Genomic DNA, 24,090 nt, shown 5'->3' with positions numbered 1-24,090 from the left:
AACCTGTACAGTAGTACTCTTGAGATTCCGTTGTGAAATGTAGAGTGCACTACAAATTTATTATAAAAAAGGCATTATTAAAAGCTATAAAGATTTCCTTTTCAGATGACAACGTCTGGATTAGGTCAAGAGTTTTCGTCACGAGTTGTCACTGACATTGAAGTGAATTACTGGGGTTAATCATCATATCATTTGTAATCACAGAATAGGCTTGCATAATCATAACACGACCTGTCTGAGGCTAAGGGGGCGGGAAGACGGTTACAGTAGGTCTATAAAGACCACTCAGTCCCACTATAAGACAGCAGCTCCCAAGACATCTGCACACTATCTCTCTCTCTCTGTGTGTCTCTCTCTCTCTGACCACTTACACACATTCAAGGAACTCATTTTATCCACAGCCATGACTACCGCCCATCATCCGACCAACGCACCAGGTAAATATTCAAGCCTCACAGCTGGACAGCTTTATTTATTAACTCGCTACCAAGTCATTCATAGTTGTATATTTAAGATTTTTAGAATGTATATACATACCAGAATGTATATCCCGGACCGTATTTTATTCTTTATTCTATTTTATTCTTATTTGTAATATTATATTCTTATTCTTATTTTAGTCCTATTGTTGTTCAATTAATGTGAGCGATCTGCTCTCTCTCTCCCTGTCTCTCCCACTTTTTTAAATTGTTAGGTATTGTGTGATTTCATTTAATTTTTATTTATTCATAAATTTTTATAAATTCCATGGGCGAAAGGAACAGGAAGAAGAAAACTCTTATTGCACCTGCCCCATACACACATACAGTACACTGATAGACTCAGTGCAATGTTTACCAAACCAAACTAAATGTACATACTTATTTTGCAGAACTGGAAACATCAACACAATTCAATTAACATAAATGAATACATTTTGTGTATCTATCAGTTAAATTGCATATTTAAAGTATTGTGTGATTTTGTGTGAAGGGCGGACTAGCAAAGTAAGATTTTCATTGTACGGCAAACTTTAACTGTGCACATGACAATAAACAATCTTGAACCTTGAATCTTGAATCCTTTATCTATTCTACCGTCGACGATCTGATAGGATTCTCGATGTTGACTGACCAACCTCTTCTCCACAGGCCTGAGGAAGCCCGCCAGGACCGACCTGCATGGCCTGCAGTGCATCGAGAAGCTGGTGGCCTCCGTGGAGGACACCCCCGAGACCCTCGGCACCCACGTCACCGGCACCATCCCGGACTGGATCACCGGGAACTTCCTCAGGAACGGTCCGGGCAAGTTTGAGATCGGGAATCAGAGGTGATCTAAAAATGTTATACTATCATTATATCAAAAAGATCTAAATCATTTTAAAAGAAAATAGCTAAAAAAAAAAAAAAAAAAAAAAAAAAGAATAATAACACTTTATTATTACACTATATTATAGTTCATGCTAATTATTTTACATTAGACTATTACTTCCAATTAACCAGGGTTAGTCACAGTAATTACACGAGACACAAAATGATACATTCATTCCACTCATCTGCATGAATACAGAATCGAGAGATTCTCTCATCTTAACCCGTTCACTACCACACTACAGACGGTTAACCGCCTGTAGTGTGGTAGTGAAAGGTTAACCTTCTGTAGTGTGGTAGTGACAGGTTAACCTTCTGTAGTGTGGTAGTGAAAGGTTAACCTTCTGTAGTGTGGTAGTGACAGGTTAACCTTCTGTAGTGTGGTAGTGAAAGGTTGACCTTCTGTAGTGTGGTAGTGAAAGGTTAACCTTCTGTAGTGTGGTAGTGAAAGGTTGACCTTCTGTAGTGTGGTGGTGAAAGGTTAACCTTCTGTAGTGTGGTAGTGAAAGTTAACACTTTGTCGTATGGCAGTGAAAGGGTTAACCGTCTGTAATGTGGTAGTGAAAGGTTAACCGTCTGTAGTGTGGTAGTGAAAGGTTAACCGTCTGTAATGTTGTAGTGAAAGGTTAACCGTCTGTAGTGTGGTAGTGAAAGGTTAACCGTCTGTAATGTTGTAGTGAAAGGTTAACCGTCTGTAGTGTGGTAGTGAAAGGTTAACCTTCTGTAGTGTGGTAGTGAAAGGTTAACCGTCTGTAATGTGGTAGTGAACGGTTAAGCGTCTGTAGTGTGGTAGTGAAAGGGTTAACACTTTGTCGTATGGCAGTGAAAGGGTTAACCGTCTGTAGTGTGTTAGTGAAAGGGTTCACCTTTTGTAGTGTGGTAGTGAAAGGGTTCACCTTTTGTAGTGTGGTAGTGAAAGGTTAACCTTCTGTAGTGTGGTAGTGAACGGGTTAACCGTCTGTAGTGTGGTAGTGAAAGGTTAACCTTCTGTAGTGTGGTAGTGAACGGGTTAACCTTCTGTAGTGTGGTAGTGAAAGGTTAACCTTCTGTAGTGTGGTAGTGAAAGGTTAACCTTCTGTAGTGTGGTAGTGAACGGTTAACCTTCTGTAGTGTGGTAGTGAAAGGTTAACCTTCTGTAGTGTGGTAGTGAAAGGTTAGCCTTCTGTAGTGTGGTAGTGAAAGGGTTAACCTTCTGTAGTGTGGTAGTGAAAGGGTTAACAACCGTTCCCTCTCCGCCCCTCAGGTTCAACCACTGGTTCGATGGAATGGCTCTTCTGCACCAGTTCAAGATCTCCCGGGGTCAGGTGACCTACAAGAGCCGCTTCCTGTCCAGTAACTGCTACCAGGCCAACAGTGAAAACAAACGTATCGTGGTGTCAGAGTTCGGGACGATCGCCATGCCGGACCCCTGCAAGAACTTCTTCCAGCGCTTCCTGTCCAAGTTTGAGCTGCCGAGTGAGTCTCTTGAGAAACTCTTCATCAAACTCGTTAAGACTCCAATTCAATTGAGTCAAAGTGTCTTATACTGTCTTATACTATAGTACTTTTATTTTAATTTAGTTTATATATTCAATTTTATTCTACCTTAATAACGGCCAAAACAAATTCCGTGTGTGTGCAAACTTACTTGGCAATAAAGACCTTTCTGATTCTGATATTTTGAACGATAAGAAAATATATATTATTATAAAAAACTGGTTTACACAGTTGATTTGAGTCTTAGTTTATATATTTATATAGACTTATTTCCAGTGAAATGTTATTTACCCTTGCTGTGCTCCGCATAACAGCAAGGTATTTACGAGGTCAGTGATTGTCATGCAGGCAACTGGAGTAGAGCCTATAAAAGAACATATGACTCAATATGATGAATTGAAAATGGGGGACCCTGATGTAAACAAGACGAAAGTCTTTCTCTGGTCTGCATCCCCTTAACAATTGTATGTATTGAGCTGTACTGTACTGTACCCATTCTGCAATCTGTTAATAAACTTTTCAATCAATCAATCAATGTTATGGCTGTATTGTGTAAGTGTTACTAACCTTCTTACTGTCTTCTACTATCATGCACTCTTCCACTAAATAACCGTCTTACTGTCTTCTACTATCATGCACTCTTCCACTAAATAACCTTCTTACTGTCTTCTACTATCATGCACTCTTCCACTAAATAACCGTCTTACTGTCTTCTACTATCATGCACTCTTCCACTAAATATCCTTCTTACTGTCTTCTACTATCATGCACTCTTCCACTAAATAACCGTCTTACTGTCTTCTACTATCATGCACTCTTCCACTAAATATCCTTCTTACTGTCTTCTACTATCATGCACTCTTCCACTAAATATCCTTCTTACTGTCTTCTACTATCATGCACTCTTCCACTAAATATCCTTCTTACTGTCTTCTACTATCATGCACTCTTCCACTAAATATCCTTCTTACTGTCTTCTACTATCATGCACTCTTCCACTAAATATCCTTCTTACTGTCTTCTACTATCATGCACTCTTCCACTAAATATCCTTCTTACTGTCTTCTACTATCATGCACTCTTCCTACTAACTATACTAATGTCTCTACTACTATGCACTCATCACTGCAGCACCCAAGTTCCAGCACTGTTTGATGAACATTGTTACTCAGCTGCCAGAGTCGTACCCTTCCTTCCTGCTGACTTGTCGTACAGAACCTGTAAGGCCTAACAAAAATAATGGTTGGTTTCAGGTTGCCGACCGACCCTGCCGATTTAGGTGCGACCCAATATATTTTATGAGTTTAAAAAAAAAATTATATATTAAAAAAAAAAAAAATCATTTTTTTTTTTTTTTTTGAATAAAGTTTCATAGAAATCTTAGTCAAACATTTAGTATTATGGATATTAAACATGCTGGCAGAGTACATGCATCCATGTTGTTGTGAACATTTTAACCCTTTCACTGCCACACGACAGCCGGTTAACCCTTTCACTGTGACACGACAGAAGGTTAGCCCTTTACTATCACACAACCGACGGCGATGCTCCATCATTAGCATCATTAGCTCCGCATCCGCGGAGCTAATGATGCTAATGATGGAGCATCGCCGTCGGTTGTGTGATAGTAAAGGGCTAACCTTCTGTCGTGTGGCAGTGAAAGGGTTAATTAAATAAAGAAATTCCCTATCCATAGTCGCCGTGGGAAAGAATAAAAAAAAAAAAAAAAAAAAAAAAATCCCTACCTACCCATGGCCAAACTGACAACCAACCTGAAACCAACTATTATTTTTGTTAGGCCTAAGTCACTTTGGATAAAAGCGTTCAGCTAAATGACTATTATGTAAAATGTAAACTGACGACTCGTTTCTGCAGAGGCCACGGATAATGCCAGTGTGAGCTTTGTGACGTACAAAGGGGATTATTACGTCAGCACAGAGACCAACCTCATGCACAAGGTGGACCCGGAGACCCTGGAATCCACCCAGATGGTAAAGACGCTGTTGGTGTGAATGTGCCTCAACAGCAGCCGTGTGGCCCTTTAAGGCCTAACAAAAATAATGGTTGGTTTCAGGTTGGTTGTCAGTTTGGCCATGGGTAGGTAGGGAATTTTTTTTTTTTTTTTTTTTTTTTTTTTTTATTCTTTCCCACGGCGACTATGGATAGGGAATTTCTTTATTTAATTAACCCTTTCACTGCCACACGACAGAAGGTTAGCCCTTTACTATCACACAACCGACGGCGATGCTCCATCATTAGCATCATTAGCTCCGCGGATGCGGAGCTAATGATGCTAATGATGGAGCATCGCCGTCGGTTGTGTGATAGTAAAGGGCTAACCTTCTGTATTGTCACAGTGAAAGGGTTAACCGGCTGTCGTGTGGCAGTGAAAGGGTTAAAATGTTCACAACAACATGGATGCATGTACTCTGCCAGCATGTTTAATATCCATAATACTAAATGTTTGACTAAGATTTCTATGAAACTTTATTCTAAAAAAAAAAAAAAAAAAAAAAACAGATTTTTTTTTTTTTTAATATATAATTTTTTTTTTAAACTCATAAAATATATTGGGTCGCACCTAAATCGGCAGGGTCGGTCGGCAACCTGAAACCAACCATTATTTTTGTTAGGCCTAAAGACGCTGTTGGTGTGAATGTGCCTCAACAGCAGCCGTGTGGCCCTAACGTGCGGCTACAACGAGATTAGGGACTCAACCTTAAAAAGGAAAACTCCAACATTTTGGGAGATTAGCTTATTTTATTTGCCATCTACCCTGAGTTAGACAAGAAGATGTATACCTTTGTCTTCTCTGTGCATGCCTAGCTTAGCGTCAGTCACTGGAAGTAGGTTCCTCCATTTATAGTTCCCAACGTCTTCCTACTGCAAGCACAGAGAAGAAAAATGTATGCATCTTCTTGTCTAACTCCAGGGTAGATGGCAAATAAGCTAATTTCCCAAAATGTTGGAGTTTTCCTTTAAGGTGCTGGTTCACACAAGTAATAAAAAAGAAACAGAATATCACAATACTATACAATATGATATACACACAAGTAATAAAAAAGAAACATAATATCACAATACTATACAATACACAGATTACACAAGTAATAAAAAAGAAACATAATATCACAATACTATACAATATGATACTATACACAGATCACACACAAGTAATAAAAAATAAACAATGTCGCAATACTATACAATATGATACTATACACACAAGTAATGAAAAAAAAAACAAGTAATGAAAAAGAAACAATGTCACAATACTATACAATACAGAATATACAACAATCAGTGTCACAGTAGTGGGTAGATAATTGCACTTGTGGATATTGCACTTGAAGGGTAGAATACTGTACATATTATATTTTTGTTTATAAGCTATACTATACATAGGGAATGACAAAAATCGAATTATTCAATACAAAAACGTCAAGAGTTGAAAGAGTTTCAAATCAAATCACATTCGAGTCTCCTGAGGAGGTAGAGCGGAAGGTTCCCGGTTCCATTCCCACTCCTCCCGGGCAGCGTGTCCTCAAGTGTCCTTGAGCAAGACACTTAACCCCTAAACTGCTCCCGATGAGCAGGTCGGCTCCTTGCATGGTCTCCTCCGCCGTCTGTGTGAGTGAACGGGTGAAATGTGAGGAACAAATTGTAAAGCGCTTTGGATAAAAGAGTTCTATAAAATGCACCTTTAACCATTTCTATTACAGTGAGTAAGGTTTGCTACTGTGTTTACTATCAGGTGGACTGGAGCAAATTCATTGCCGTCAACGGAGCGACCGCCCACCCGCACACCGACCCCGACGGCACGACCTACAACATGGGGAACTCCTACACCAGCAAAGGTAGTTCAAGTTCCGTTTATTTTTTATTTTTTTATCCACTTTTTCTCCCTCTTTTTCTGTTTTTCTCCCATCCCAATTTAGTCGTGCCAATTCCCCCCTCCCCTGTCTTGATCGTTGCTCGCATGTGCCCCCCACTGGTCGGCCGTAGGGAGGGTTGAAGAATCTATCGCAACGTCCAGATTACCACCCATCGACTCCCCTCCCGCTGACTCTGCCAATTGAGTCAGTATGACGGCCAGCCCAAGCCGGAGGCAACGCTGACAGCCGGATTTGATACCGGTGTCTCAGGCGTTGGTGACGAGCGCTTAGACTGCTGCGCCACCCAGCCGTCCAAGTTCCATTTTATTTGTCACGTATAAAGTACATGTACATTACGGTGAAATGCTTAACACTACAATCTAACCACAAATTGAAATGTCTCGAGACCTTTTTAGGATACAGTAGACTAACTACTCTCCACGTGCCCGATCCACCTGTTTCAAAGAGCGAGTTTTTTTTCTTCATTTAATTTCAAACCTTTATTTAAACTCGAAAGGCAACTGAGGTTTCCCTCTTTTACAGTCACGTCGAGTTTACATACAGAGTTAAGCAGAACATACAGAGTTAAGCAGAACATAGAGTTAAGCAAAAAAAGGCATATAAAATCACAGCATATCGAACCACACATCATATAAAGTCACACAGCATATAAAGTCACACAGCACATAAAATCACACAGCATATAAAGTCATACAGCATATATAGTCAGTCACACAGCATATAAAATCACAGCATATCGAATCACACATCATATAAAGTCACACAGCATATAAAGTCACACAGCATACATCATATAAAATCACACAGCATATCGAATCATACAGCATATAGTCACACAGCATATAAAATCACACAGCATATAAAGTCATACAGCATATAGTCACACAGCATATATAGTCACACAGCATATAGTCACACAGCATATAAAGTCACACCGCATATAAAGTCACACAGCATATATAGTCACACAGCATATATAGTCACACAGCATATAAAGTCACACAGCATATAAAGTCACACAGCATAGAAAGTCACACAGCATAGAAAGTCACACAGCATAGAAAGTCACACAGCATATATAGTCACACAGCATATATAGTCACACAGCATATAAAGTCACACAGCATATAAAGTCACACAGCATATAAAGTCACACCGCATATAAAGTCACACCGCATATAAAGTCACACAGCATATATAGTCACACAGCATAGAAAGTCACACAGCATAGAAAGTCACACAGCATATAAAGTCACACAGCATATAAAGTCACACAGCATATAAAGTCACACAGCAAGTCACACAGCATATAAAGTCACACAGCATATAAAGTCACACAGCATATAAAGTCACACAGCATAGAAAGTCACACAGCATATAAAGTCACACAGCATATAAAGTCATACAGCATATATAGTCACACAGCATATATAGTCACACAGCATATAAAGTCACACAGCATATATAGTCACACAGCATATAAAGTCATACAGCATATATAGTCACACAGCATATATAGTCACACAGCATATATAGTCACACAGCATATATAGTCACACAGCATATAAAGTCACACCGCATATATAGTCACACAGCATATATAGTCACACAGCATATAAAGTCACACCGCATATATAGTCAGTCACACAGCATATAAAATCACAGCATATCGAATCACACATCATATAAAGTCACACAGCATAGAAAGTCACACAGCATACATCATATAAAATCACACAGCATATCGAATCATACAGCATATAGTCACACAGCATATAAAATCACACAGCATATAAAGTCATACAGCATATATAGTCACACAGCATATATAGTCACACAGCATATAGTCACACAGCATATAAAGTCACACCGCATATAAAGTCACACAGCATATATAGTCACACAGCATATAAAGTCATACAGCATATATAGTCACACAGCATATAAAGTCACACCGCATATAAAGTCACACAGCATATATAGTCACACAGCATATAGTCACACAGCATATAAAGTCACACAGCATATAGTCACACAGCATAGAAAGTCACACAGCATAGAAAGTCACACAGCATATAAAGTCACACAGCATATAAAGTCACACAGCATATAGTCACACAGCATATAAAGTCACACCGCATAGAAAGTCACACAGCATAGAAAGTCACACAGCATATAAAGTCACACCGCATACAAAGTCACACAGCATATATAGTCACACAGCATAGAAAGTCACACAGCATATAAAGTCACACAGCATATAAAGTCACACAGCATATAAAGTCACACAGCATATAAAGTCACACAGCATATGAAGTCACACCGCATATAAAGTCACACAGCATATATAGTCACACAGCATATAAAGTCACACCGCATATAAAGTCACACAGCATATATAGTCACACAGCATATATAGTCACACAGCATATAAAGTCACACAGCATATAGTCACACAGCATATAAAGTCATACAGCATATATAGTCACACAGCATATATAGTCACACAGCATATAGTCACACAGCATATAAAGTCACACCGCATATAAAGTCACACAGCATATATAGTCACACAGCATATATAGTCACACAGCATATAAAGTCACACAGCATATAGTCACACAGCATATAAAGTCACACCGCATATAAAGTCACACAGCATAGAAAGTCACACAGCATAGAAAGTCACACAGCATAGAAAGTCACACAGCATATATAGTCACACAGCATATAAAGTCACACCGCATATAAAGTCACACAGCATATAAAGTCACACAGCATATAAAGTCACACCGCATATAAAGTCACACCGCATATAAAGTCACACAGCATATATAGTCACACAGCATAGAAAGTCACACAGCATAGAAAGTCACACAGCATATAAAGTCACACAGCATATAAAGTCACACAGCATATAAAGTCACACAGCAAGTCACACAGCATATAAAGTCACACAGCATATAAAGTCACACAGCATAGAAAGTCACACAGCATAGAAAGTCACACAGCATATAAAGTCACACAGCATATAAAGTCACACAGCATATAAAGTCACACAGCATAGAAAGTCACACAGCATATAAAGTCACACAGCATATATAGTCACACAGCATATATAGTCACACAGCATATAAAGTCACACCGCATATAAAGTCACACAGCATATATAGTCACACAGCATATAAAGTCATACAGCATATATAGTCACACAGCATATATAGTCACACAGCATATAAAGTCACACCGCATATATAGTCACACAGCATATATAGTCACACAGCATATAAAGTCACACCGCATATATAGTCAGTCACAGCATATAAAATCACAGCATATCGAATCACACATCATATAAAGTCACACAGCATATAAAGTCACACAGCATACATCATATAAAATCACACAGCATATCGAATCATACAGCATATAGTCACACAGCATATAAAATCACACAGCATATAAAGTCATACAGCATATATAGTCACACAGCATATAGTCACACAGCATATAAAGTCACACCGCATATAAAGTCACACAGCATATATAGTCACACAGCATATAAAGTCATACAGCATATATAGTCACACAGCATATAAAGTCACACAGCATATAAAGTCACACCGCATAGAAAGTCACACAGCATAGAAAGTCACACAGCATATAAAGTCACACAGCATATAAAGTCACACAGCATATATAGTCACACAGCATATAAAGTCACACCGCATAGAAAGTCACACAGCATAGAAAGTCACACAGCATATAAAGTCACACCGCATATAAAGTCACACAGCATATAGTCACACAGCATATAAAGTCACACAGCATAGAAAGTCACACAGCATATAAAGTCACACAGCATATAAAGTCACACAGCATAGAAAGTCACACAGCATAGAAAGTCACACAGCATAGAAAGTCACACAGCATATAAAGTCATACAGCATATAAAGTCACACAGCATATATAGTCACACAGCATATATAGTCACACAGCATATAAAGTCACACCGCATATAAAGTCACACAGCATATATAGTCACACAGCATATAAAGTCATACAGCATATATAGTCACACAGCATATATATTCACACAGCATATATAGTCACACAGCATATATAGTCACACAGCATATATAGTCACACAGCATATAAAGTCACACCGCATATATAGTCACACAGCATATATAGTCACACAGCATATAAAGTCACACAGCATAGAAAGTCACACAGCATAGAAAGTCACACAGCATATAAAGTCACACAGCATAGAAAGTCACACAGCATAGAAAGTCACACAGCATATAAAGTCACACAGCATATAAAGTCACACAGCATGTATTTGTGTCACCAGGGGCCATCTACAACATCATCCGTGTGCCTCCGACCAAGGCGGCCCCCGAGGACACCCTGGAGGGAGCCACCGTCATCTGCGCCATCCCCTCCGTCAACAGGTCCAGACCCTCCTACTACCACAGCTTTGGTGAGCCGAGACTCATTACACTCCATACTAAAGCAGAGACTCATTACACTCCATACTAAAGCCTAGACTCATTACACTCCATACTAAAGCCTAGACTCATTACACTCCATACTAAAGACTCATTACACTCCATACTAAAGCCTAGCCTCATTACACTCCATACTAAAGCCTAGACTCATTACACTCCATACTAAAGCCTAGACTCATTACACTCCATACTAAAGACTCATTACACTCCATACTAAAGCCTAGACTCATTACACTCCATACTAAAGCCTAGACTCATTACACTCCATACTAAAGCCTAGCCTCATTACACTCCATACTAAAGAATAGACTCATTACACACCATACTAAAGCCTAGACCTCATTACACTCCATACTAAAGACTCATTACACTCCATACTAAAGCCTAGACTCATTACACTCCATACTAAAGCCTAGACTCATTACACTCCATACCAACTCCTCTCCCTCTCAAATGTTGTTTTATTTGTCACATAAAAAAGGTACATTACAGTGAAATGCTTGGTTCTGTATGAGCCTCCTAAGATTGTGCTTCATACCGTAAAAAAGAAAAGTTCAAAGAATAAAAACCAACACTATACAAAATATACAAAACTAAAATGTACAAAAAAAACGAGACGCAAAAATGAGGTAGAGAGGTAGTGCAAATCTTTTTAGGAATAAATGGATCAAATAAAGTGTTTAAAGTGAAAAGTGAGTGAAACGATAGCTCCTGTGTTCCAGCCATGAGAACTACAAAAAGTACCCAGAAATTATACTTAAGTGAAAGTATGGGTACAGTCTCAAAATCGTACTCAAGTAAAAGTCAGAGTATCTGGCTAAAAACACACTTGAGTAAAAGTAAAAAAGTTTCTACTTTTAAATGTACTTAAGTACTAAAAAGTAAAAGCTTTTTTTCTGACTTGTCTACTCTTCTGATAGCAGGTGTTTAATCAAAGATCCCAGCTTTCTAGTCTTGCACAAGGACCAATCAGCATGGGTATGGGCGGGTTCATTTTCCATTGATGGGGATTTGTTTTTAAATAAAGCGCGGCCGCAGGAATAATAACGTTAACGTTAGTTCGGCCAGAGAAACAAATATACTAATTAAAATAGTTGGACCTGCAAGATTTGTACTTTGTACTTTATAGGTCTGCATTTTAAATGTAAGGAGTAAAAAGTTCGTTTTTTTTCTCTGAAATGTAATTGAGTAAAAGTACAAGTATACAAACCTAATAATACTAGAGTAAAGTACAAATCCCCCAAAACAGTACTTAAGTATTGTAACAAAGTACAATTACTCAAGTACTTTACACCCCTGAGCTTATCTCCTCTGTGTTCCAGCCATGAGCGAGAACTATGTCGTGTTCATCGAGCAGCCCATCAAGATGGACACCTTCAAGATCGTGACGGGAAAGCTGCGGGGAAAGGGCATCAGCGACTGCGTCTACTGGGACCCCAAGCAAGACACTGTCTTCCACCTGGTCCACAAACAGACGGGGAAGGTGAGTGTCTGTCCCCTCCCGGAGCACACAGAGACATGTCCCCTTGTCAGACCCAGGTACAGTGGACAGAGTAAGCAGGGGTCAATACCAGTCCATGTGGCAAACAAATCTGGGGCGACAGTGGCTCAGGAGGTAGAGCAGTCGTCGAGGTTCCTGGTTCGATTCCCGCTCCTCCCGGGCAGCGTGTCGATGTGTCCTTGAGCAAGACACTTAACCCCTAATTGCTCCCGATGAGCAGGTTGGCACCCTGCATGGTTGCCTCCGCCGTCGGTGTGTGAATGTGTGAGTGAATGGGTAAAAATGTGAGTAACAAATTGTAAAGCGCTTTGGATAAAAGAGATATATTAAAAAAAAAGCAGCCATTTACCATTTACCATAAGGGGGCAGGCAGGAGGAGAAATCCAGAAATCCAACAGGGAGGATGAAACAAGATAGCAAACCGCTGGATAGCCAGGTAAGACACTTTTAGACAATCTGGCAGGGAGCGAGGGGAATGAACAGGTCTAAGTACTGAAGGGCTGATTAGCTGATGAGGGGCAGGTGTGTGTGAGTGTGACTGGAGCAGTATGTGATCAGCAGGTGATGCAGGAGAGAGAGTGTCCAGGTCTGAAATGACAGGAGAGTTAATATCAACAAACAAAGAACATATTAAAAAACTGACTGAAGTTGTGACTGACAACCCATTGCTTGACTCTGTGGGATCGGACTTGTTTGCCTCAGCTGTATCGTGCTATACGACTGTATGTATATGAGTGATCGTGCTATATGACTGTATGTATATGAGTGATCGTGCTATATGACTGTATGTATATGAATGATCGTGCTATACGACTGTATGTATATGAGTGATCGTGCTATATGACTGTATGTATATGAGTGATCGTGCTATATGACTATGTATATGAGTGATCGTGCTATATGACTGTATGTATATGAATAATCGTGCTATATGACTGTATGTATATGAATAATCGTGCTATATGACTGTATGTATATGAGTGATCGTGCTATATGACTGTATGTATATGAGTGATCGTGCTATATGACTGTAGGTATATGAATGATCGTGCTATATGACTGTATGTATATGAATGATCGTGCTATATGACTATGTATATGAATGATCGTGCTATATGACTATGTATATGAATGATCGTGCTATATGACTGTATGTATATGAATGATCGTGCTATATGACTGTATGTATATGAGTGATCGTGCTATATGACTGTATGTATATGAATAATCGTGCTATATGACTGTATGTATATGAATGATCGTGCTATATGACTGTATGTATATGAATAATCGTGCTATATGACTGTATGTATATGAGTGATCGTGCTATATGACTGTATGTATATGAGTGATCGTGCTATATGACTATGTATATGAATGATCGTGCTATATGACTATGTATATGAATGATCGTGCTATATGACTGTATGTATATGAATGATCGTGCTATATGACTGTATGTATATGAATAATCGTGCTATATGACTATGTATATGAATGATCGTGCTATCCGACTGTATCAATCAATCAATGTATGTGACTGATCACGGTCTGTGTGTCGTCCTGCAGCTGAGCGCGGTCCGGTACCTCGCCAAGCCGCTGTCCACCTTCCACCAGATCAACGCCTTTGAGCAGGACGGCTTCCTGGTCATGGATCTGTGTGCGTCAGACGACGGCAACGCCATCGAGAACTACACGGTGCAGAACCTGCGCAAGAACGGGGAAGCCCTGGACCAGGTCGGTCTGCCGCGGCTACCGGGCCACAACCAAACCAAACGGGCCCCTGGCTGCGTTCACAGTCAAAACTAGAATCTGAATAGGGATGTTCGATATTGGCTTTTTTACCGATATCCGATATACCGATATTGTCCAACTCTTTCCGATATCAACCGATACCGATATATGGTTTCCCCCCCAAAAAAACGGAATAATTTCAGGTAATTAACATTACATATCTCTTGTCGTGGAGTTAACACAACATTATGCATACTTTTGACATTAATAAAATAAGAATTTGTTCTTACTGCGGCTAAGTGGCGCAGTGGGCAAGGCGCTCGCCACTAGTGCAGGAGATGCTGGGTTCGAGCCCAGCTCTCGGCATTGCTGCCAGCTTGGCTGGTCGTTCATACTAACACAATTGGCAGTGTTAGGGGTGGGAAAGCTGGTGGGTGGGTCCTGGTCGTTATAAACAGCGACTCCTACAGTTCGGTCGGAGCGCCTGCTCAGCGAGGAAAAGGATCTAAGGGGGATAGTGTGATCCTTCCACACGTTACACCCTCTCAGTGAGAGTCCGCGCTGCCAGGTGAAAAGAAGCGGTTGATTGGCTACACATGTGTCGGAGGAAGCACGTGATAGCCTCCACTCTCCCAGACCGACTGTAGAGGGTAGGTGCGCAGCGACCAGGAAGGGGATTGGGAATTGGCATAACGACTAACATTGGGATGGGAGAAAAACGGAGGAAAAAGGAGGGGGGGAAAAAAGAAAAGAAATATATATATATTTGTTCTTACTTGCTTGCCTGGGTAAATAAAGGTTAAATAAATGTAAAAATATATATATATATAAATAAAAAAGATTTTTTTAAACCGATACAGATCATTTCCGATATTACATTTTAATGCCAATATCGGTAGGCCGATAATATCGGACATCCCTAGAATTAACACTTTTTGGCAAGTATAAGATCATATAAGATAAGATATTCCTTTAGTGATCCCCTTGGGGAGATTCAGGCCTCATAGCAGCATGGGGGGGGGGGGGGGGGGGGGGTACAGGTATGGGCAGGGTAATGGTAGAAAGACATAAATACAGGCGATAAAAATTATAGTACAGTAGAAAAGTATAAATAGGCAGTGTAAACAACATAATTAACTCTGAATATACGCATCTGAGCAAGTAGGCAGGGTGATCAAAGGTGCAGACGAGGGTCTGTTTGCCCTATCAGTTATATTATACATTACAATAAATATGGTTACAATAAACTAGAATCTAAATATATACTATGAGTAAGTATACAGTATACACACACAGGTGCAGTATACACAAGGTATACCCTAACCGATATACGTCATATGTTATGGTATAGTATTATGTGGATACAGTGCACTGCAGTTTCATGCACATACTGTATGAGTGTTTATTTAACATTACATTATAAAAATGTAAAAAAATTTGAATGTTATTTACCGGAAAGGTGGCTTATAGCTGTGAGAGGGTTGGGGTTGAAAGGTGGCTTATAGCTGTGAGAGGGTTGGGGTTGAAAGGTGGCTTATAGCTGTGAGAGGGTTGGGGTTGAAAGGTGGCTTATAGCTGTGAGAGGGTTGGGGTTGAAAGGTGGCGTATTGCTGTGAGAGGGTTGGGGTTGAAAGCTGTGCTTTATCTTCATCAGGTTTATAACACCATGTGCAGAGTCTTCCCGAGACGCTTTGTCTTCCCTCTCAGTGTGGACGCTGACACACCATTGGGTCAGAATCTGAACACCCTGCCCAGCAGCTCAGCCACTGCTGTCCAGATCAGCAAGAATAAGGTATGAAGCCGTGACAATATGGATGTAATGTTTTTGCTACACATAGTATGGAATTTCCATCAAATCTAAAGTGACAGACCTCAATATTTACACTGCAGTAGATTATTTCATTACATTTCAAACCTTTATTTAAACTCGAAAGGCAACTGAGGTTTCCCTCATTTAGTCATGTCGAGTGTACATACAGAGTTAAGCAAAACATAGAGTTAAGCAAAACATACGGAGTTAAGCAAAACATACAGAGTTAAGCAAAAAACGGCAGCATATAAAATCATAACAATTGGACAAGTAAGGATAGCAATCAATTAAAACATGTACTACTTGATTGAAAAAGGTTGGAGATCAAGGTTTTAAACTCTGCAACAGAGGGGAGAATCTCAAGCTTTAAGGACCGCTGGAGTTCATTCCATGAGCTAGAGGGGCATCATAGCAACATGTAGATGCACCCTGTTCAGAGCAAACTGGACCTTAAGGACCAGCCAGTCACTAGAACGGGTTCCATAGGTTCCAACATTCCATTCCAATAATGATGTAGTATAAGGAGGTAGCTTACCAATAATGATGTAGTATAAGGAGGTAGCTTACCAATAATGATGTAGTATAAGGAGGTATCTTACCAATAATGATGTAGTATAAGGATGTAGCTTACCAATAATGATGTAGTATAAGGAAGTAGCTTACCAATAATGATGTAGTATAAGGAAGTAGCCAACACCGTACAGACATTCAAGACCTTGCTTAAAACCCACCTCTTCGCTCTGGATGATCACCGAGTTACTTTGCTGTTGTGTTGTGTGTCTGAGGTGTTCTTATGTCTGTCTGTCTGCCTGGTTCCATTTTCTTTGTCCTGTCCATTTATTCGTATTCTTTTTCCCCCCGTGCTGCGCCCCGGACCGATGTAAAAATTGGCTGGGGGGGCGCATTATAAATGCAAATATCATATCATATCATCAAATGGCAGGTAGATACTAGTGCTGTCAGGCGATACATTTTTTTTTCTAATTAATTATAGGATTTGTAATTAATTAATCACATTTTAATCGCATAACCATTTTAGGCCTGATATTCTATATTCTATAATCATATTTCAAATTGCATGTGTCCGGATGGCAGAATTCAGTACTGTATCTACAAAACCTTCTGTTTAATCATCTTCCATTTATTCATTTGCTTAGATTTTTCAGGTCTGGTCAATTTTAGCATAGTGCTATTCACAGTAAACAAATACAAAATTTAAAGAATGTAATTGATATTCTCATTTGGTTCATTACAATTTACTCAAGCCTAGTAACAGACACAGTATTTCTGACACTGGGAATACATTCCCTGAGATCCATAGATGTCCCTAGAATCAGATACCAAGAACATGCAAATGGACCATTAAAAAAAAAAAGTCTGTAAATGTTTATTCTACGTTCTTATGGAATGAATGAGATAAAAAAAAAAAAATTGAACAAAGAGAATTTAATTTTTTTAAATTTTGAGTTAATTTTCATAACGCGATCATTTGCTGTGTAATTAATTAATCTAATTAACGTGATAAACTGACAGACAGCCCTAGTAAATACATGTCCCGCCTCCCTCCTCTCCAGCTGTACTGTACCCTACATGTCTCCCGACTCCTCAGCTGTACTGTACCCTCCCCCCTCCTCAGCTGTACTGTACCCTCCCCCCTCCTCAGCTGTACTGTACCCTCTCCAGCTGTACTGTACCCTCCCCCCTCCTCAGCTGTACTGTACCCTCCCCCCTCTCCAGCTGTACTGTACCCTCCCCTCTCCTCAGCTGTACTGTACCCTCCCCTCTCCAGCTGTACTGTACCCTCCCGCCTCTCCAGCTGTACTGTACCCTCCCCCCTCAGCTGTACTGTACCCTCCCCAGCTGTACTGTACCCTCCTCAGCTGTACTGTACCCTCCTCAGCTGTACTGTACCCTCTCCACCTGTACTGTACCCTCCCCCCTCCTCAGCTGTACTGTACCCTCCCCAGCTGTACTGTACCCTCCCCCCTCCTCAGCTGTACTGTACCCTCCCCAGCTGTACTGTACCCACGAGGACCTGCACGGAGAGGAGCTCCACCAGTACGGCGGTCTGGAGTTCCCGCTCATCAACTACGCCAAGTACAACACCAGGCCGTACCGCTTCTTCTATGGCTGCGGCTTCAGGCACCTGGTGGGCGACACGCTCATCAAGATGGACCTGCAGGGCAAACGCATGAAGGTGGCGTCATCATCATCATCATAATAATTATATATTTGATTTGTAGGGCGCTTTTTTAATTGTGGAGCAAATCTCAAAGCGCTTGATTGATTGATAACTTTAGTAACCCTTTCACTGCCACACGACAGAAGGTTAACCCTTTACTATCACACAACCGACGGTCGAGGGTTAACCTTCTGTGTGTTGTCGCAGTGAAAGGGTTAATCGTTTTTGGTAGTGTGGCAGTGAAAGGGTTAACAGATTGCAGAATGGGTACAGTACAGTGCGGCTCAATTGTTAAGGGGATGCAGACCAGAGAAAGACGTTCGTCTTGTTTACATCAGGGTGCCCCGTTTTCAACAGCTACAGCGTAAAAGAACATATAAAAGCTAACAAGAGAGTAAAAAAAGAATATAAAATGAGCAAGACTAAAACTAGTAAGGAGTGTAAAAAGAACACTAAAACTAGTAAAAGACAAAAAAAAACATCAAATAAGAAGGGCTAAAACTGGTAGAAGAACATCAAATGTGTGGAGCTAAAACTAGATCAACAAAAGGCTCTATTAAAAAGATGAGTTTTGAGGCCCTTTTTAAAAGCATCCACAGTCTGTGGTCAGGGAGCACGTTCCACAGACTGGGAGCGGAGGAGCAGAAAGCCCCATCTCACATGGTGCAGAGTTTGGTCCTCGGGCGCTGGAGGAGGTTTGCCTGGCCGGAGCGGAGATGTTGTGAGGAGGAGTGAGGGGTGATGAGGGGTAGAGGGGGGGCGTTTCCGTGGAGGCACTGGTGAGTGAGCAGGGAGACTTTGAACTCGATCCTGAGTGAGACAGGGAGCCAGTGAAGGGACTTGAGGATGGGTGTGATATGGTGGTATTTCCGCACTCCCATCAGGATCCTAGCAGCGCTATTCTGGATGCATTCTGGCTTCAGTTATTCATGTTCCACAAACATATTTCTTTATTTGATTTATTAGACGATTGTAACAAATACACGTCAAGGATAAAACACAATAAAGTCAGAGACTTGTTTCCATTGTGGTCCTTGGTCTGGCACAAACACGACACACAGTATCGCAAAGAACAGACGTAGGTATGCCGTGGAAATCAGCTAAAGAACTAAACAATTTTCATTGCATACATTTAATTAATATAGCTACCCGAGATAAAATACAATATGCTATACTACACAAACATAGGGTCTTCTCTTTTTTGTGTTTAAATGTGACAATATTGTAGATGAGTTATTATTGAGCAACTCCATTATAGCACTTAGGGGATAAGTGCCTTGCTTGAGGGCACTTCTGCTGTAGTTGAGAGAAAGGAAGCATTGGCCGTTTTCAATTTCACACGGTGGCCCTTTTGCTCTTGCTCGGGTTGGGATTCCTCAGGTGGGAACAGGGCGGAAAGGAATACCAACCTGCACATGACATTAAAGGGCAAAATGGCCACCATGTGAATATGGTCAATTACCTGTTCATGTCCCTCTTCTGGACCTCTCTAAAGGAATGAATTAACACAAGAACAGAGTAAAAAAAAAAGAATGAGAAACAGTAGAGAAGCCAAATGTATGACATCAATATATAAGAATGTGGTCTTTTATCTCTGTTTAAAAGGTGTGGGATCAGCCTGGATTCTATCCCTCAGAGCCCGTGTTTGTAGCCTCCCCGAACGCCACGGAGGAGGACGATGGTGTCGTGATGTCTGTGGTCGTCACTCCAAATAAGGTCAGCGATGTTTTCCTTAACCCTTTCACTACCACACTACAGGTTAACCGTGTAGTAGTGTGTGGTAGTGAAAGGGTTAACCATCTGTAGTGTGGTAGTGAAAGGGTTAACCATCTGTAGTGTGGTAGTGAAAGGGTTAACCTTCCGTAGTGTGGCTGTGAAAGGGTTAACCTGCTGTAGTGTGGTTGTGAAAGGGTTAACCCTTTGTCTTGTGGCAGTGAAAGGGTTAACCTTCTGTATTATCACTGTGAAAGGGTTAAACTGCATAATGCACCGACCTAGTGCTTAACCAGTAGTTTATGTATACACAGCAGTATGTCATGTACAGTATATTGGAATTGTACATGTTAAGATTGAAATTATGATTTATTTGAGTACTGATGACAGGGTTCCCACAGACATTGCAAAATGAAATTCAAGGACTTTCACATACTTTTCCAAGCACTGTTTTTCATTTTAAAAGAGCATTTTTAAAGGATACAATCGACAATTAGTTACACTTTAGATAAAAAAAACTACATTTCTTGATTCAGAACAATTTTATCATGGATGAACAACACTTTCAATGGTTGATTTGGATTTCAAGGACCTTTTAAGCACCTTGTTAAAATATTAGCTGTTTTTCAGGGAATTCCAGGCCTTGACTTTTTTTGGGTAAAAAATGCACTGTTCCACCCCTTAGGGTCGGTACCGACCCCAAAATGACGACATGGACATGAATCAATATTTTTTAGAGTGTTGCATATTTTTTGCGATTTGTTTTTATCAAACGTTTTCAAGTATTAACATCACTAACATGTAGAATGTATATTATCATCAATACGTTAGTTTAGCAATAGTTAAAAAGCCATTAGATAGTTAAGTGTTCGATTTTCGATCGTCTATCCAAGCCGGAAACGGAAATGGACATTTTTAACCATGGGAATTGTAGTCTTTTTGCGGACATTTTGTAGAGGACATGCATAGCTGTCGACCAGCGTTGGAATTTTTCCGAACTACACTTCCTGTCACATACTGTGGGGGTTCAAAGTTCAGCGTTCTGAATGAATCATATCAATAACTGTTATGATTCGCGATAATAAGCCACAAAAGGTAAAGTTTGACAAATATTGAAACGCAGTTAGTTTCTCTTCCCTATTGTTAGCATGTAGGAACAATTAGATCTGAAATTCGTTTCAAAACGGTTGCACTGTGGGGAAAATAAAAAAATACACTAGATTACAGTAGGCATTTGAAAGATAATATATGTATATATATATAAATGTGCAAATTGGCTATAATAAGGTAATGTATAAGCATCTATTCTATAATAATATTTCAAAAAGCATTGGTCCGGATGGGAGAATTCAGTACTGTATCTACAGAACCTTCTGTTTTATCATCTTCCCTTTATTAATTTCCTTAGATATTTTGTACACATGATCTCAAGAGGGTACTGAACGAGATCAGTGGCAGTTTCTTAAGTTTGGTCATTATTATCATGGTGTTATTCACTGTCAAAGATGCAAAGAAAAATCATAATTCATATTCTCCTTTGTTTCATCACAATTTAAGCAAGCCTAGTAATAGACACAATATTTCTGACACTGTGAATACATTCCCTGAGGTCCATAGACGTCCCTAGATACCAAGAATATGCAAATAGCCCTTGTAGAAATGGAGCAATATTCCATTTACCTAGGTATATATTTTATGCAGATTTTCACATCGTGTGGAACAGGTTAAGCACTTCAAGGACCTTGTGCGAACCCTGTGCTGAATCCTGAGTGTTCTGTCCTCTTCCTCCTTCAGGACAAGGGTACCTTCCTCCTGGTGCTGGACGCCCGGACGTTCGAGGAGCTGGGCCGGGCGGAGGTGCCCGTGAACATCCCCTATGGGTTCCACGGGACCTTCAACGCCACCGCGCCGTAGATGATGAAGAGAAGAGCGGCCTTCTGGGGGAAACACACTGATGTAACCGCTGACCTGGCGCTTAACCCTTTCACTGCCACACGACAGAAGGTTAACCCTTTACTATCACACAACCGACGGTCGCTGTCGTGTGGCAGTGAAAGGGTTAACCCTCTGTGTATTGTCGCAGTGAAAGGGTTAAATATTCAGTACAATCTAAATCCGGGTTTTCTTTCCCATCTTGTTGCATTTTTAACAGAGGGTATGTTGACATGGAATTATCCAAAATGTTAGAACTGTTGTTAAAATGATGACTAAAAAACCCTTTGATGTCTATGCCCCCCATGGATAACGACACAATCAAGCCATTTCAGATATACAATCTACTTCCTTTTAAATAATATACACAGGTTACCCTGATTGGCCCATTAATCAGTCAGTCTGTCAGTAGTTGTGTGAGGGATATCGGCTAGTTATCCCACAAGCTATTTAGTTAATTTTAGTGGCTCAAAAACATCCACAGCAACTGTGAACATGTATATTTATCACCTGCTAGCAGTTAGCCAATGTTAATCTCCCATGGCAACCAATAATACTTGGCTCATGAATTTGTTTACATTTGAATGCTTCATGAATTAAGACACAAGCTTGACATCTCCTCTCAATGAACAGAAAGCCACACCGCCTCAACACACCGAGGGCTGGCTGTGCTCAGAGACGGTGCTCTAAGTTAAGGGATGATACACAGCGAGGTGTGCGGTTATCGAAAAATAATGCACGATACAGGGCAGGGATAATTCCCCCACGAGGTAAAGCAGTTATGACAAATCAAATGATACATCTGAAGCTGAAATGTATGACTGAATATGAATTAAAACATCTTTGTACAGGATCTTTTAGATATGTTAGAAAATATATACATGTTTTGATAGGACCTTTACTCACCTACCTCTTGATACTTTACATTTAAGTAATTTAGCTGAACGCTTTTATCCAAAGCGACTTACAGGTTCTGTACGACAAGTCAGCAGGAAGGGTACAACTCGTTAAGCTGCGCAGTGTTGAAACTTGGGTGCGTAGAGACATATTAGCATAGTAGGTACTAGGTAGTAATATAGGCACGGAAGATTATTTAGTGGCAAAGTGCATGATAGTAGAAGACGGTATGAAGGTTAGTTGTTTCTTTTCTTCATTTTATATGTTTTATTTTATATTTGAATGGCCCGTGTTGTTTGTGCCAACGTCTGGCCAGACTCTAAATGGACCGAGACAGAATCATGTCTTAAAACCTTTAGACTAGAAGAGCGAACATCAACATGTGGACGTTTTGCTTTGCTCCATTCAGCTGTTGAAATAAATTATATAACAATGACTTATTATATTAAGTAATTATATAATAATACCAAACTATGGAGATGCTTCAACTGAGGTAGAAGGTTGCATGAAAACTTGTTTGTACATAAAATATTTGTTATTGACTTTGTTTGCACAATTGTGAATATCGAAATGCATACAATATGTCAAATAAACATGCTTTGTGAACTTTAATTGAATTTCTTTATTTTGTACTTTTTTTTAAATACAACCTACAGTAGTATTCATGGAACCTTATGAGCTAACAAACACAAGGCATACATGGAATCTGAAACTTCATGACAGCACTGTGTAGAGAAAATAGTATTCTATTCAATATACAGAAGGCTGAGACCACTTATCGATAACTGCGTGTGTAAAAAATTATATATATACATTTTTTTATACTTTATACTATACTAAAATACCAAGTTTTAGTTAAAACATCCCCCATTTCATGTCAATTCAGTTTAATTGCAACTCTGCACTGTGCATTCAACATGCATCACTCCTCCATCACATCCAGAGACCACCGACTGTAACATGGGGAGGATCACTGTGGTCGTTTGGAACGGGGAAATCTGTAACACTAAAGATGGTGGCAACGACAAAGAATTGCTGCAAAATAAACATAAATTAGTTGTTTAATACAAAAATATATATAAATAT

At 40.0% G+C, this 24,090-nt stretch overlaps 1 protein-coding gene across 1 annotated transcript; it reads left to right on the top strand.

Moving 5' to 3' along the window:
* Positions 1 to 403: 403 nt before the first annotated feature.
* On the top strand, positions 404 to 22,089 carry bco2b (beta-carotene oxygenase 2b; the record flags this gene model as incomplete). The annotated part of the gene is made up of 12 exons (XM_084335276.1): positions 404 to 437; positions 1,131 to 1,308; positions 2,593 to 2,804; positions 4,701 to 4,816; positions 6,580 to 6,682; positions 11,079 to 11,207; positions 12,558 to 12,718; positions 14,306 to 14,473; positions 16,125 to 16,262; positions 18,295 to 18,477; positions 20,068 to 20,178; positions 21,970 to 22,089. The coding sequence occupies 12 exons, from the start codon at positions 404 to 406 to the stop codon at positions 22,087 to 22,089; spliced, it is 1,653 nt and encodes a 550-aa protein (XP_084191402.1).
* Positions 22,090 to 24,090: the final 2,001 nt, after the last annotated feature.

The sequence above is a fragment of the Notolepis coatsorum genome (genome assembly GCF_963971535.1).
Source record: "Notolepis coatsorum genome assembly, chromosome: 18".
NCBI classification, from domain to species: Eukaryota; Metazoa; Chordata; class Actinopteri; order Aulopiformes; family Paralepididae; genus Notolepis; species Notolepis coatsorum.
The sequence above is the reverse complement of the archived record's forward strand: the minus strand, read 5'-3'. Positions and strand labels throughout refer to the sequence as shown.